The sequence below is a fragment of the Cupressus sempervirens genome, chromosome 2, assembly GCF_028749045.1.
Source record: "Cupressus sempervirens isolate cs-2001-9-10 chromosome 2, ASM2874904v1, whole genome shotgun sequence".
NCBI lineage: Eukaryota > Viridiplantae > Streptophyta > Pinopsida > Cupressales > Cupressaceae > Cupressus > Cupressus sempervirens.
The window spans coordinates 651,327,929-651,345,080 of record NC_143119.1 but is presented as its reverse complement, the minus strand read 5'-3'; the positions used below and the strand labels follow the sequence as shown (position 1 = coordinate 651,345,080).

Genomic DNA, 17,152 nt, shown 5'->3' with positions numbered 1-17,152 from the left:
ATGGGAACTTGCTATTTTTAGTAAGTTTCTCATACGAGCTCGAAATGTTCTCATTTTCTACATGAAGGTTCATTTTAGAGCTATAAGCCTACCATAAAAATCTCATTGCTCTAGCTTAAGTATCGGAGATGTTATTGCGGATTTTCAATGGAAATATTTGCAAAAAAATCTTCAAGCTCACCATTGAAGGCCTTAGAGTGCTCGAATGAAGTTCGAAAATTCAACGGAAGGGCGCTTGCACAGTACCAAGTCTGCAGATCATGAGCTGGCATTTCCGAAAAGTGGTTATAATAGCCAATCGAAGCAACAATTCGTGAGTTATGGCCTTTCAGAGCTGGGCTACCCAAAATATCTAAAATAATTGTCAAAAATGTATTTGGCCGACTCTATACGTATTGTTAGGGTCCGTCGGCCCTAGGTATTAGGTTTCAATGTCTAGAACCTTCCCAAGCGGCATAAAATTGCCTATTTAAGAAAGGCCCGAACATTGTCTAAAACAACTCTAGGTGGTAATTCACAGCTTAATCTTGCGGATTACTATAATGAAGGCGCTCATGTGGGTTAGCATATTGTATTTGTGAATTATGTAATTCCACATTTGTGGCACAAATAAAAACTCCATATTTTGTTCTCACGTTTGTTGTTGTTTCTTTGTTTTTGTTATGTGTTTATGGTATTAAGGGGAGCATTTGATGCAAGAGCATCCTAGGTGTAAGAGCAATCTTGCATCACCCAAAAATGTTTTCTTTTCAGTCTTTTCTATTTTAAATAGGACTAGTAGACAGGGTGGTTATTATTTATGGGAACTTGCTATTTTTAGTAAGTTTCTCATACGAGCTCAGAATGTTCTCATTTTCTACATGAAGGTTTATTTTAGAGTTATAAGCCTACCATTAAAATCTCATTGCTCCAGCTTAAATAACGAAGAAGTTATTGCGGATTTTTAGTGGAAATATTTGCAGAAAAATCTTCAGGCTCACCGTTGGGGGCCTTAGAGTGCTCGAATGAGGTCCGAAAACTCAATGGAAGGGCACTTGCACAATTCCGAGCTTGTAGATCAAGAGTTGGAGCTTCCGAAAAGTGGTTATAATAGCCAATCGGAGCAATGATTTGTGAGTTAAGGCTTTTCAAAGTTGGGCTACCCAAAATATCTAAAATAATTGTCAAAGATGTATTTGGCCGACTCTACATGTATTGTTAGGGTCCGTCAGCCCTAGGTATTAAGTTTCAATGTCCAGAACCTTCCCAGGTAGCATAAAATTGCCTACTTAAGAAAGGCTTGAACATTGTCTAGAACAGCTCTGGGTGGTAGTTCACAACTTAGTCTTGCAGATTATTGTATTGAAGGCGCCCATGTGGGTTAGCATATTGTATTTGTGAATTTTGTAATTCCGCATTTGCGGCACAAATAAGAAGTGCATATTTTGTTCTCGCATTTGTTGTTGTTTCTTTGCTTCTATTATGGGTTTACGGTTTTAAGGGGAGCACCCTTTATCAGATATTCTTTATGACTTACAAACACATAAGTCAATCCTGGATAAATGTGCAAGGATGAGAAATATTTATGTATCTTTAAATGCACAGAAAAGAACCGTGGATTCAATAACTACAAATATGCTTTAGAATAAATGGAAAAACTTGTATGTCAAAAGAGAATCCCAAACAACTTTATGCAAAAATATGGAGCATCATTAAAGTAGGGACACCATTAAATAATAAAACAATAAAAACATAAAAACGGACATATATTTGGGAGACATATAGGTGAAGACAAACAATTATAAACATAAAAATGGACACATACCAGGGAGATTTCAAGCCACCTTTACAAAAATGTGGATCATCATTCATGTAGCGACACCATTAAAATTATACATCTTAAACTACCAACCTTGTATTAAAATTTGAGTTCCCCTTTACATTTCTTTTTATAATTCAATCGGCATAATGAGTAACTTCAGTTCACAAACATTCAACTGAAAAGTAGATATGTATTTTATTTCATTCACTAGAACATGAAAAAGCACAATGATTAAACAAATAGATAAGTTTTGCATAAGAAATTATGTACACAAGCATACAACCAGTAAAAAGGTAGATTAGGAAAGAAATAATTACTTGGTAATGATTTCACCATCTCTATAGTTTTCATATTCCATGTTTTGCAAAATGCACTTTTCATCAAACCACTAGCATATTGAGAAGCTTCTACTTTTCGAAATTCTTGGAGTTGGGCTTCAGCTTCCTTCCCTGCAAACAAATAGCACAAAAGTGATATTTTTTAATCTTCCAAAAACAAAAATTTCTCCCCTCTATCTAAACTTAAGCATAATCTTTTAGCATTAGAAAGTTATGTCTGAAAAACAATAAACATATTACATCTAGACTCTACAATGTAAATTTTAAAATTATTCCTTGTAAGTTTTAATGCTTAACAATGAGTGGTCTTTAAAACCATATTGGACAGATAAAACCTATGAGTGGTTGATAAAACCTATAAATAATATATTCCTTTCAATTAGAAATGTCAAACTTTTTAGTAATTTTTTTAATATTTCAAGCATGTGAAGCAAATACGTTGTTCTATCCACTCATGATAACAAATAATTGATTAACTCTTCAATAGAGGCCTTTCTAAAACTATATATATTTTTTGCTTATGATCTTTTTCACCATATACTTAGAATGCACATCAATGTGAACAGCATCAATATATGAAAATGTATATCATAATCAACCCATATTAGTATTACTAAATAAAAGTCAAACCTGAAGCCTCCGTTAGACGAAGCCAGAAGGCAAAATTGGATGCAGATGTGACAAAAGGAATCCCAATAATAACTTCAGTCAAATCTAGTAAACTGTTAACCAAAGACAATCAAGTCAGAACAGAGTTATAAGTAAAACCCAAAGAACTACAGAGCATCTTCATATAGGATATTCTTTTCCAAATGCCTAAAATACAATTACAAATCACATAGAATATAATGACCTAATTGTAATTTAAAAGAACAAGCAGATGACACTGATGAAACTGCATGAAAAGTTAAAACCAACAGACAGAATTCAAATAAGAAAATAACGCAAGATATAAAGAAAATCTCAAGGTCCCCAATGTTTTCAAAATCCTTGGCTGCACAAGCTTCTACCTGAGAAAACCCTAATAGAGGAAAGAGATTTTTTTTCACAGAAAGATATAACCAAAGAGAATTGAAACCCAGACAAGCATTGACAAACCAAGTAAAGATATTCATCTAGCCACTAGGTGCTTCACATACTCCCATGCCTTTCAAAGAGAACCACAGATATAAGAGCTAGCAGGCTCAAGAGAAAGAAACACTTAACATTGGGTCAATGGGATAAATTCCCTTCTTTTCAAATTTACCTTTGGGTAGCCATTACAATGTTATTTCCCACAACACTTTCCAATAAGTCCCACCACTGAAAGTTCTCAAATCCAGTTAAAAGTGCGGGCACCTTTTAAGTCCAACCCTTTTGAGCCTCTGGGCACCATCCATCTTAGTTCTCAAACAAGCATCCCATCCAATTGCATATATTTTTCTACGTCCCTTACCATCCAGCCAAAGAAAATCTTTAAAGATTTGGTTCATGTGATCAAAATGGCCATTACTAACAAAGCCAACAAGCAGAAGAATAGATTGTATATGGTGAAAACTCTCTGAAACACCTACGACCTTTCAGCAATTGACTCTTTCAACTACCCACTGCCACATTCCCTCAAGCAATAGCACTAAGGAAAAGGAGGTCTCAACTATATCTCAAAAAATTTCAAGGGGATAGATGGCAAAATGTTCCTTATCCAACAACAGAACAGAACTTACAAGTATCACATTTATATTTTCAGAGCAGCTCTATACAATGTTAAATGTGGCTTAGTTATTTAAATGAAAAGCTATAAATTTTGCATCTTTGAAAAGCTATAAAATCTGTGTAATTTTTTAATTTTTTCCATGCAGAAAAGCATCACACAAACCATTCATATTGAAAACCAAGATACATGGGTTATAAATATGGCTTAGATAAGATACAAAATAGATAGATTTGTTTGTTCACTGGAAGCTGTAAATGATTGCCAATTTCATAACAAAATAATAGCTAACTAGAGGAATATGAAAGTTGGCATGTACCCTCTCTCGTTGGCTTCATCCCACCATCTTTTAAAACAGTCTGGTAATAATGGTGGCTGCACAATGATGGCTTCGGCTCCTGCTATGATCTGCAGAAGATGTATACTGTAAAAAACTGAATTTAAAATAACTGATCAATTCTGCACTCAGCAAATCCTGAATAAAAACCTTCTGTTCGAGACGATCAACTGAGTTAACCAGAGGATTTTCAACAGCCCAGAACTGAACTCCTTTACCAATAAAGAAAAACGTCACAAGTCAATCTTTTGTCCTATTTCCCCTCCCTGCAGAATCAATCAAACTCACAAGTAGTTCTGACTTATGACACCTATAAATTAATTGAAAAGAAAACAAACCCTATACCAAGCTAAAAACTAATGCAGAAGGTACCAATATCAATGCAAATGAGTCTACTATATTGAAAATTTTTAAACCAAATTTGCAAACTACCTGAGGGAATCACACCACTATTTCGAAGCTTATGTGCAATACGCAGTAACGAAAAAGAATTGGGAAAAAGGCAATTAATTGGCCAGTGCTTTCTAAATGGATGCCCTGAAAATATAACAAGAAGAAAATCTTTTATAATTTGAAAAGTTTTGGTGCATTCTAAGAGAATGCTTGTACTATTCATCTGACCACAAAATCTTCATCAGCTTAATGTCATCAAAAATCACCATAGTATAATCAACTATTTTAACTTAATCAAAGAGCTAACAGAAAGGTACCTCCAGATACTAAAAGAAGAGATCCTCGTTGCCCAGAGTTGTGCATTTGTTGTGCACAATTTACCATCCGATCTTTAAGGAAAGAAGGCATTCTCATTTGAGCTGCAATAGTTCTCACTTGCCAGTAATTTTCTACAGCTTTTGAAGTAACATTGTCCTGCATTCCATTTTCATCTGCCAATTTTTTTTTGTCTTCTGTGAACCCCATATTTAAGTTAAAGAAAGGAAAAGGAAAAGGTGTCTGGATATCTGGAGAAACAACAGCATTTATGGTTCCATTCTGGAATGAGCCTCCAGCCAAGGCCTGCAAATCCAATATAAGAAACACACTGGTTGTCAGGAAACTCTGGAACATAGTATAATGCAAAGAAGAAAGACTGGCTAAAGATGAAGAATTGTCATATTCAAGAGACAGAGGCACATGCTCTTATCATTATTGAAAATTGCCAGTAGCATTATATCTCAGTGCAGGAAACCAATATTGTGAAAAAAGCTTAAGATATTAACTATAAAGTCCCAAATTAGACTAGAGTTTTCTATTTGAGAAACCAATCCACACTATAAGAATGGATGAATGTAATTCAATTACCAAGTATGTCATCATAGTTAGGAATATTTAAGTTTGAAACAAGATAGATGATAGAGATAATCGACATTCCTTTCAAGTATTTGTGATAAAATAACTGATGAGTTAGTGGATTAATTTTTAGAGAAGAATAGACTAAGACACTAAGTTCTGTAATATAGTGCAGAGCGTGCATTTGCAACCCAGACAAAATTCAAAAAAGGCAAAGACAAGAAGACTATCAGTTAAGGTGGGGGCAGTGAAACAAATTACAGGGACAGTATTGCAAAAATGATGAAGATATGAAGTAACAACTTATTGTCCAAATAGACCAAATTTTATAAGGAATAATATCTTTTTAATTAAAGCATGTTTAAGATTTAATAAAAAATAAATATTCAGTTTTCATTTAGATTAGGCACAACAGTACTGATAAAAATAACAAATAATGAAACTATCACTATTCATATGTCCCCAATATCTTTACCTTTCCACCATTTTCAAACAATTCTTGAATCACATCAAATTGATTAGAAATAATATAGTATTATTCTCACTGAAGAGATTTTGATCAATTGGAAAATGTAAATGAACCTGTAACTATTAGGCATTCATAATACATCCCTGTGATCATTTGAATTCATACTAAATACATAAAAGGCTTCTATTTAAACTTCATGCAGATTCTCAAACTAATCATATCATTATCATTAATTCAACTACGAATTCTTATCCATGTTAAGTTCATCCTTACCCTTATATCAGACAAACACATAAACAGAAATGTCATTTACTTATTTATATTAACCCCAATTTTTAGTAAGTGGTACAATGTTAAGCAGATTGATGAGTTTAAATAGACTCCAGCCTATTTTTTCTGATGGACAGAATCATAGAACCACAATCTGTGCTTTACTTCATGTAAAAAGGTAGATATAAATTTGTCAGTACTCTAATCTCTTCCCAATATTGATAAATCTACACTGTGTTCCATACTTCCTCTAAGGAATTGTGCCAGAAAAGGCTGTTCATTGTCCATTTAGGGAAAAAAAAAAATACCCTACATGATTCATTTATCATTTGATATTCTTCTTCGAGCTATGTGCAGATTAGTTGTCCAGTCAATCTTATTTTCAATTTTATTACAATTTCAAATAGACTGGTTCTATTTGCAAGGTATGAAGTCTAGCATGTTCATAAGCACAAGCCAGACCTAACGAGTGAGCTGGTGGCAAGTTATGATAGATTTTGTATTGATTTGTAATTAAACACTAAGTAAGTTAAATTCAAAACATGGACCTTCCTCTTCCCGAATCATGGTTTGAATGCTATGATACTGAGTTCAGCATAAACAAACTAGAAAACCTATTTATAGCTAACACGGACCTTTCTCTTCCTGCAATTATGGTTTGAATGCTATGATACTAAGTTTAGCACAAACAAACTAGAAAACCCATTTTATAGCTTCTCTAATAGCCATTACTTCCAATATGTAGCAAAAGAATAGATGGTACTTGCAAGAGACTATACATAATAGCACACTCACTAATAAGATAAGATTAGCTAAATTTATTAATGTCCAACAAGAGACCATAGGATTCTAAGGGACTGGAAAATGTACAATAAGGCAACAACCTGTAGCGGGAGCACCAAACAATGTATGCGAAAAGAACAAGCAAGAAAGCAAAAGAACAAAGCAGGAAAAGCCTAAATGCTCCTCACAAGCGAGAAGTAGTCCAGAACCGAAGGGTATGATTCCGGATGAGGTTATGTTCCACTGTCTCAAAGAGCTGCTGGAGGAAGAGTGAAGCTGTCGAGTGCACTCACTACGATGTCTCACAAATCTGGTGTTATCCGAAGAAGGACCGAGAGATCACTTCTTCCCACTGGCAGGAGACCCAAGCGTGAAAAGGAAGTGATGAGCTGGTATGAAGTCTGTCTCGACGAGAACAAAGTCTCAAGGGTATGGTCACGAAGTCACAAGGCCTCCAAGACATATAGGGCAATGCAATGTTCCCGTCATAAAATAAATAATTAATCAAACCATTGTTTATGGGCTAATTGATTTAGTATATTTCAGACCCATTATTATTTAATTGTTTCCGTAGGTGTGGTCATCAGCTGTCTTTGTAAACCCTCGAGAAGTTCCTTCGTAGGGTATTTAAGCACAACATGTAGGTAGTAGTTGGTATGCGATTTGGATTATTTCTTTGTACTGCAGATTCCAGTTGGAATTTTGTGTTGTTCACCCTTTCGGAAGTGAAAGATCTTCCCTACTTGGCTTTCTCGATTTCAGTGGAATTCAACCCTCACCTATTCCGTACTCTGTATTATTTTGCATGGGTCTGGCACATTTGGGCACCATTATCTAAAATCAATATATTGTGGAGTGATACTTGCATATTTAATTCAATCTCTGTCTTAGGTGAGTCATTTGTTGTGGTCATCTGTACATCTGAGATTTCGTTGTGAATCTTCCCAGCCTAACCAAACGGTTGTAACCTCATCCGTACGGTTGTATGGCATCTTCCACCACTAGAGGGAAATCACCTTCATTGTACCCCCCTCCCCATTCATCTTCATCACACCATTCCTTCTATCCCTTCAGTACGGTCACAATATTGCCCTAGCCACCCTACCGTGCTTCCACACACACCGTACGGCCTTGTCTTCCCCACTACCGTACGACTTCCACACACACACCATGCAGCCCCGTCTTCCCCACTACCGTACGGCCCCTACACCTATTTGCTCCTCAGTACCATATGGATCCCACACATTGTACAACCAGTCTTGGCCACTTCCGCATGAATCTTACTCGTCATAAGCCCATCACCAAGTCATGTGACCACTACCTACTTCCAGTCGTACAACAAGGATCCAAAGGCTGTTTTAAGTGTAGCTAGTAAAAGAATTTCCAGGTGAATTGCCTCTAAGAATACCTCCGTCAAGTACTGCCAAGAATGGAACATTACAGGCAAGGCACTCTTAATCAATGTATCTAAAGAAAGCAGAGAAGGACTTGCACTCTCTAAATAAGCAATAAAACCTACCCTTGATATCATAGTAAATTGGGCATCAAAAGATAAAGTGGGTCTCTGAATCCACCTCCCCCAGGGAGTAGAGGTGGAAAATTCTATCCTCCCTCTCAATCTGGTGATTAGTCTGTATATGCAACCGGTGAGATTCCATCCTAAAAGATCCGAAATACGAAGGGCATGGGACCAATGGCAAGTGAGGTACCTAGGATGCACAATAATGTTGTCTTGAAAAATCATGTTGTGCTCTACATAACAAGCCATCCTTGGGTGGAGCCCTCTCGAAGGAATACTCCAAGTCGTGATAATATATTGTCTGTAGATGTCGAGCCTGACGTGCTCATTCAATTCCTACTAGGAGGTCAGGAGATGAGTGGGAGCACCCAAAGGGAACTAGCAAGGGGGAAGGCAATCCATCGCAATCCCAATCGAACCAAGAAAAGCATAGGCTTGGGCAAACCACTGCTAGAAGGATTAGATCTAGCAACCACCTGAGAAGAACAATAAGCTAGGTAAAAGTACCTATGACAATCCTCACCTGAGTCCACGAAGTTTTGAACCCAATGGAGAAACCAAACCAAATCAAAGATAGTCCCAAGCCTAAAAGGATGTGCCCCAAACTCGGACCAAATAATAATGTGAGAGGACCAATGACATCTTATAATGCACCGAAGGAGAGTCTAGACTCTCTCAAACAAAGCCCAATCAGACTCGAGAAACAACCCCCACACAGTAAAGTCGTAGAGGACAGTGGGTCTGACCAAGGAGTCTAAGAGGGACAACTTGGTCATAGTATCCTAGAAGTGATGTATAAAGTATTGTCTCTCAAGCATAGCCAAGAAACTGAGTCCCTTGTTCACCCAAGGTTGTATGACAGGTCTCAAACTGAAACAAGGTCTAGAAAAATTAATCCCCAAGAAGGTATAGGAGGATGTGATCTCAATCTCCTCGTACTAAAAGTATAAGTGGAGATGTGAAGACTTCAAACAGTTGAGAACCATCACGCGGGTCTTGCCGAGGTTCACAATCAGCTGTTGCAAGTCACAAAAAGAGGCCAACCCATCAAGAAGTTGTTAAAGCCCCTCTAGGGAAGCAGCCAAAAAAACCAAATCATCAACAAACAATAACATGGAGATCAAAACCTATTGTAAGTAGTAGTCATCACTAGGAAGCAAGCAATCCTAAGGGAAAGCCTCAAGCTCGTCAATGTATATCCTAAAAAGAGTAGGGGAGAGAGAACAGCCCTACTTCACCCCAGTGGTGCTCAGAATAGGATCTAAGAGACCTTGCGGGATCCTGAATCTGCCCACAATATGCTCATAAAGCCTCATGATAGCCACCAAAAGAGTATCAAAAATCCCAATGTCCCTAATCCGTTGGAAGAGAGTCACCCTTGGAACAGAGTCAAAAGCTTTGTGAAAGTCTACAAAGAAGCAATAAACTTTCGCAGAGCAATGCCAAGCCTCCTCAATAATAGCCCATAGAGTTAGAATATGGTAGATGGTTTGAAAATCAATGTAGAAATTGGCTTTCCCCCTAGCCTGACAGTGTCCTCAATCAAGCTTCTTGGATAAGATATTGTTCAACACAGTGGCATAGAGTTTTGCAAAAGTATACTTGATCATGATGGTCCGGTAGTTGTCGAGGTCTGAGGGCAACTTGGTCTTATGAATCGAATAGATAATATGCTACGACCAAGAGTCGAGGAAGCCAGTACGCACTACTCTATTAAATAGCACTGTGAGGAAGGAACCCAAAGTTGTAATACCAAGCTTGAAGAGTTCTGCTTGGAACTCTTCCTCATGCATTGTCCCGCTACTATTCATGCATCTAATTGCCTCACTAATGTTGGAGGGAGTGAGGAGGTAGAGAAAGGACTAGTCAAGGATCTCACAGAGTAGAGGTGTAGGAGACAAGTGAGTTGTGGTCCAAAATGGAGGGAGGCGGAGTGTGGCAAGTGAACACGACGCACCAGAAGAGCCTCGGATATCGCAAGAGAGCGGCACAAAGGGATCTACACTGCAATGTGGAAAAACATTCACTACTTATGGCAAAGAAAGCGGCGGTAAACGAATTTCAACTAGACAAAGGAGAGGGGAATGGTGGAGAAAGTCGAACGAATAGAACAATGAAAGGACTTATAGTCCTCGTCTAACCACTATTTCATGGGACAAGAGCTCTTGCACTTGGGGCTATAGGAAGGGAGGAGGTGCGATGGGGAATGAAGAGGAGGGAGGACTCCCATAACGCAACAGTAAACGAGGCAAACATGGAGGGAACGTCTCCGAAATCAATGAAAGACCTAGGGGAGTAGCCACCTAAGGTGGTGGACAAAGAGGTCACAATCACTAGCACTGAAGCAAAAGGAGGTGTGAGTAGGTAAAGTGACTACAGGAGGTGGGAGAAGGGGGCATGGGGTGAGGGGGAGGGGAGCCCTTGAGAGTAAGGCTAAGGAGGGTGTGATGAGTCAAGGGGAGGCGAGAGATGGTGAAATAACTGATGGAGAGTATGAAGGAAGCACAAAAGAGAGCATAGTCCACAAAACTTGCACCGTCGGTGAGGCCAACAAGTGAAAAGGTCAGAACCAAGAAAGCAAGAGTGCTCATGCAGGATCACCAAGTCTGAAGACTCGCATAACTATAGAAGATGGCGGCCATATCTAGTGAGGGGTCCTTGGTTGTCCTCTGAATCACCAATTTTGACTCGGTCATAAAATCTGAATTTGACCCACGGTCATGGAGGGGGATCTAAAGGTCTCTAGTTTGTGAATTAAAATCTCCTAAAATGATTATGTCACCCATATTTGAGAATTTGGTAATGTGCTCATGAAGGTCCCTAAAGGAGTTACCATCCTCAAAGTTGTGAACTGCATAGTATGAGCAAGTCGATAGGAAATAGAAAACTACAATGTAGATGTCCTTGTAATGTGATGTCATCCAACCAATGCAGATCCACATGAATCTGGCTGAACTATCAAAGTGAGCCACGAAGGTCGTCCTCGAAAGGCAATCTCTAACCAAACAAGCAACACTACCAAAACCCCTGACCCCACTCGTGGATCTGACCTCATCCCTGAACGCAAATAGCCATTGGTAATTGGAGATGCAAGCAAGAGGACAGACGAGGCTCTCATTAGTCTCTGTAACAAAGAGAATATCTGTAGAGCCAAGAAGATCCTGAAAAAGGCTCAACAAGGACCATAAAGTACCATTGTTGTTCCAATAATTGTACACGCAAGGAACCGCCACCAACTCCCTTTGTGTCACCTTACATTTGTGATTGTCATTTGGCAACACATACTTCCCTGTTACCCCACCCCTAAGGGAAGGAATCTCTAATCATTGCCTTCAAGTTCCTAAGGACCGCTCACTTACCCTCATGCCTTACGACAGAATCAAGTTCCTAAGAATGTTTTAATTCGGCCACCTGTGATCTAGTGAGATCTTCATGTTAGAATATCTTCGTGGAAAGAGGAAACAATTTCCTCCTAGCCCTAAGAGCTCTCAAGCGCTCAGCTCAAGAAAAGAACGAAGGAAAAAAGTGTCATTGAAAACCCAGCTAAGCTCTATCCAATGTCAAATTTGAGATGTCGAGTTGATCCTTAAGAAAGGAATGTGATGTTGTAAGTGGATTTGAGAGAGGAGGGAGGCCTCAAACCCTTAGTTTCAACTCGCCAGCCCTCCAAGTACGCTTCTCTAAGAGTTTAGCATGGAAAAGTTCCTTTACCCCCACTAGGTGAGCGGTCACATTGTTACTGTTACAAACTGAAGCATAAGTCTAGAGTTGTTTCTCAGTCTCGTTTTTAAGGGTCTATTGTAGTGTAAGCAATTTAGATTGCTTGTTTTTTATTTTTAAATATCAGCACCTTTCACTAAGATTTGTTTGATTGTGAGAGCCTTGTCTTTAGTTCAACGTTTTCTGATTGGATGGCATGTAGAGAGTTTTTAATTATTACAATATTCGCTTCCAAAAATCAACCTTGTCAAATAGTTCCCGTAGAATTGAGGTGTCAGGATGAAATTTACAATGGTAAGTTTTTGGGAGGGGTGGTGGCAAGTCTGAGACCTCCACATCCCCAACAAGCCACCATCATCACTGTTAGAATCCATAACAGACGGTAAATACTGCTCAGAATCAGCAGAATAGGGCAGCCATGTAAGAAGAAAACCAACCAGCAAAGCAAGAACCTAAGCATAATGTGGACGGAAGGGCCCAACCAAAAAGAAAGATGCTCAAATACACTGCAGAACCAAAAGCAAGTCGTAGAGTAGAATTGAATAGAGTCCAATGACAAAGAAAAGTAGTCAAACAAAGCACACACCAAAGCAACATAGAAAACCAAGACTCACACTGTACAATAGGAAACAGGATCCCACCCTACAAGCAAGAGAAGGTCGGACCTCCATGTCTGCAAAGCCATGAACAGGCCAAGGTAGACAGAGTGAAGCCAAGCAACAACAATGACCAAGCCGCGCACACACAAGACAAACAGGCAACATTGAAGGAGGATTGAGGAACCCCAAACTAGGAAAGCCAGAGCCAAACAAGTGGGTGTGGGGAATGCAGAAGGAGAACAACTAGCTCGCAGGAAGAACAAGACCATGCCCAGCCTGTAGGAAGAGAAGAGCGGAACCAAAAACAAAAGAAAACCAAACCACGACAAACAACCTTCGTGCAATGACAAGCAAGAAGAACATGAGTGGGCAACACATTGAATAAGAAGCAAGAAAACACAAATGCAACCCAGCACACGACCACACAAGTAGGTCAAACGTCATCAACAACAACCATTAGTAATGGCTACGCAAGAAGCACACAGACAAGAAATATTGCAAAAGTCGCAGTGGTTAGTCATCTTGAGAAGACAATTACTCACCTATGAAAAGTCAGAGCCAGACATGCAAGGGTGGGTAACACAAAAGGAGTACAACCATCTCGCAAGAAGAAAACAATTACATCTTATAGGAACTATAGTTTTTTGAGTGCATCGCCTAGCTCTTGTTCTCCTTCCGTAGGGCACAAAATTCAGTAGCTTTGTTTTCCTATTTTGTCTTTTTCTATAGTTAGCTAATTACAACTTATAGGAACTATAGTTTTCTGAGTGCATCGCCTAGCTCTTGTTCTCCTTTAGTAGGGCACAAAATTCAACAGCTTTGTTTTTCCTGTTTTGTTGTTTTATATAGTTAGCTAAGTGCAGATCTTCTATTTAGCATGAAATCATTTTCTTATATGTAGAAAAGTTCTCAAGATTAGCTAATGTTCTTCTTTCTTGAACAAGGTGCTTTTTGTTTTTTTACTTTAATTTATTTTAGATAAAACCTTACTTTCTTAAACTTGATGCTCCACTAAGATGGGGTTAGTTAAGCCTAGAAGCTTCTTTTATCCTATAAATGAGATCTAAGACAAATAAGATTCAAAAAGTAGTTTTAACTGCACTTTCATAACTTCAGTGGTCAATGTTTATAGGTTATTATAGTCAGGTCCCTTACTTTGATTTAAATTTTAATTTAGAGTTAGAATTAAATTTCTAGGTGCTGAATCTTCTTATTGTGGTTTGAAAGTTAACATGTTATCTAAGATTGTGTATGGACATTTTTGCATACATATGCTGTCCCAATAACTTCCAGCTATACCTTCCATGCAGAAGCCCCTTATTCCACACTTGAATGCTCAAAAATTCACCATGGATCCCCCTCTTGAAGATGTACTTTTATTGTCAAATTTTCATGTCGCAATTGCTTGTGCGTACACACTTGTCATAATAGAGGACATCACTCCAAGTAAAAGTAAAGAGAGACAAAATGAAGTACCAGTATGATCAGTGTCACAACTCATGCCTCCTTCACAAGTCACTTCTTATTGTGAAGGTGTCAAGGATGTCGACGTCTCAGACTTGGATATCAAGGATTTCCTAAAGAGGATAGATGATGCATCCACAAGTGATATGTTGTATGTTAAACAAAGTGGCATTTGTCTAATTTCCATTTTCCCTTTGGCTACTCATGAGCTCAAGTTTTTATGCTTGCGCCAAGAATATGGATGTTCCATCAAGAACAATTAGAGATCAAGATGGGAAGACCGTCATCAGTTTGGATCTAGAAGCTATTGACCGAATCTTCTAAGCTCCACCTGCTTCGTTGGTGACTAACATTAGTAAACAAAAGGCCTTATAGAGATGGGACAATGATATGGCTGAATGCAATAGGAATGTGAATGCCAACTGGTTAATAAATAGAAGCCAAATCTTGTTAGATGGCCAAAGGGTGTGTGCCATTCTGACTTCAAAGAAGGAATCAATGATCTCATCACTTGGCTTAGTCGCATCACCGGACTTAAAGAATCCAATGTCTTGGAGTCATGGATGTACATCTCTCTCATCATTTGTTCAAAATAAAAGAAAAACTTTCAGGGAGAGATGATAAGTGACATGTTATTGCAGCATTTGTCCCAACTCTCTTTGATTGGGACTTTCTATATGAACTCTTATCTGGTATACATTGTTGCTGCCCTAGGTTCATTTTTAGGCTTATCTACCAAGGGTGACCACATAACAGTGCCAATATGAGAGTATTTTGATCAGCTCACTCAGAGATCCACTCGCATGCACTCCAGAAGAGTACAGGATGACTTCTTAGGCATTATATATACTTATTCAACAAGGAACTACCAAAGAAGTGGGTGTCTAATGAAGCATGGGCAAAGGTGAATGAATATGTTTGTCTCTTCCTCCAATTTCCCAACTTTACCTATATGAGAGTTGGTTATTTCAGAGACAAGTCATGTACTATTCCTCCATATCCTACCGACAAGTTCATTCTCATGGAATTAGCGAGGTAGTTGACAGCAGTACAATCATAACAATCTTCTTTGCATACGTCAGGCATTGGTATTTCATCATAGAATCCTTTAAAGATTGGTGGTTATTCATTGGGCACAGTTTCAAAGGCAAAGAACATGGAGATTGAACTAGCATGTGCTTGCTTTGATTGGTGAGGCATTAATGATAAAATCAAAAAATATTACATTCATGTTCATCAGCTTGAGGACCTTTGGTTGATTTGTGCATGGAGATTTGTATCCGCCAGATGGATTATTGTCGGTTGACCCTTATGCAAATTGTGGACTTCAATCTTGGAGTGATCCCAATTGAGGTTGAAGATGATCATGTCCTAGATCAAGAGTACACTGAGCATCACTCAATACGCTTCCTATCCCGTGTTCATCTTATTCATCCAAGGAAAGGTCCCCATTTGGGACCATTTTCAGCCTATTGTTGAGAACACAAACATTTCACTGAAGAAAAGAGAGTTGAAGGCCATTAAGGTGAAGTGTGAAAAATATTTTGATCTTGTTGGTCCAATCGGTCTAAAGGTCGAAATGAGAGGTAAACAGAAGGATGGCATAGAGTCTTCGATACCACCATCCTAAAGCTCATCATCCAATGCAACAAAGGCAAGGGACATGTGCTTGAGGTGAAATCCGCTAAACCTTGGAAATTTCACATTGTTCTTAGCGATGATGAACTTACTCCTCCACTGAGAAAGTGTTCTCCAAAGAAACCTCCTCCTCCAAAAGTCTTTGTTGTAACCACCTTTCCTGATTCTGCGCCAGCCTCAAATGAGTCAGCAATTTCCTTGCATGTTACTATGGACACACTCCCTTCTAAGCAACACCAATTCCATGAAGATTCAACTCTAATTACATCGGCTACGCCTATCTCTTCGATTGCTCCTGTGGTCTTGACAGTGGAGCAATATCACAGCTTCGAGGACATGTTTGATGTCTACATCATGTCTATCCCAAATGTTGTGGTTCCTTCCATGGCATTAATGGATACTTCATTAGCACAATTCGAGCAATTCATGGTTCAAGTCACACATAATAGCCCAAATCCAATGGCAATTATGTTTTTGGCCCCATATATTGTATCTACAATTGCATAGGTTGATCCAATGTCCACTTTGGTTAGCACTGCTGCCATTGGATCCTCTTCCTTTACTCTTCCTCCTTGGCTCACCACAATTACTCAAAAGAGGAAGGAGGAACTCCTACCTGAAAATCATGATTCCAATGTGGTTGCAAAGGCCAAGGTTCCCAAGACTAATAAGGCTAAGGTGGTATCAAAGATCGTAGTAAGTGTTGACAACACTGAATACACAAAGATAGTTGAGCCCCTTGTTGAAAAGCTAGTAGAGCTAATGCAAACTAGCAATTACAAGCTCACCACCATTGAACTTGGTAAACAATCTCGCGTGGCTTGTCAACAAGATGCCCATGATGCTCTCAGTATGCGCACACAAAAGAATGATAAGTTGTGAGAAAGAAGAATGGGCTTAAGATGGAGAACGACACAATGCAAGACATTGTTGAGAAGATAAAGGGCTCTTCTCTGACAATTGAATCTTCAGAACATGCAATACAAATTGCAAAGAAAGCCAAAGCCATGGACAACTATTGTGATTGGCTGGTGTCCCAAGGGGTAGATGCGATCAGGGATAATTTTAAGATACTCTGACATGGGAGAGATATTTCAGCAAGGTTGAAGGAACTTCTCGGTTTGTTTCATCAATAACTTAAATCTCTTGATGTGAACCTGAATGTGTGGAAGACTATGAGCGAAGTTGACTTAGATGTTTTGCAAGACTACGGTATTTTCTCTTCAATAAAGATGTA

At 38.7% G+C, this 17,152-nt stretch overlaps 1 protein-coding gene across 4 annotated transcripts in view; it reads right to left on the bottom strand.

Annotated features, from left to right (window-relative positions):
- The window catches only part of LOC149575056 (uncharacterized), a 151,227-nt gene that overhangs the window by 87,461 nt on the left and 46,614 nt on the right, over positions 1–17,152 (bottom strand). For all 4 annotated transcript variants that reach the window (XM_089814921.1, XM_089814922.1, XM_089814923.1 and 1 more), the window contains exons 2-7: positions 4,877–5,180; positions 4,599–4,703; positions 4,317–4,378; positions 4,149–4,237; positions 2,770–2,861; positions 2,119–2,250 (exon numbers count right to left, since the gene is read on the bottom strand). In XM_089814921.1, coding sequence (XP_089671047.1) covers positions 2,119–2,250; positions 2,770–2,861; positions 4,149–4,237; positions 4,317–4,378; positions 4,599–4,703; positions 4,877–5,180 — 784 coding nt within the window. The remainder of the gene's footprint in view (positions 1–2,118; positions 2,251–2,769; positions 2,862–4,148; positions 4,238–4,316; positions 4,379–4,598; positions 4,704–4,876; positions 5,181–17,152) is intronic.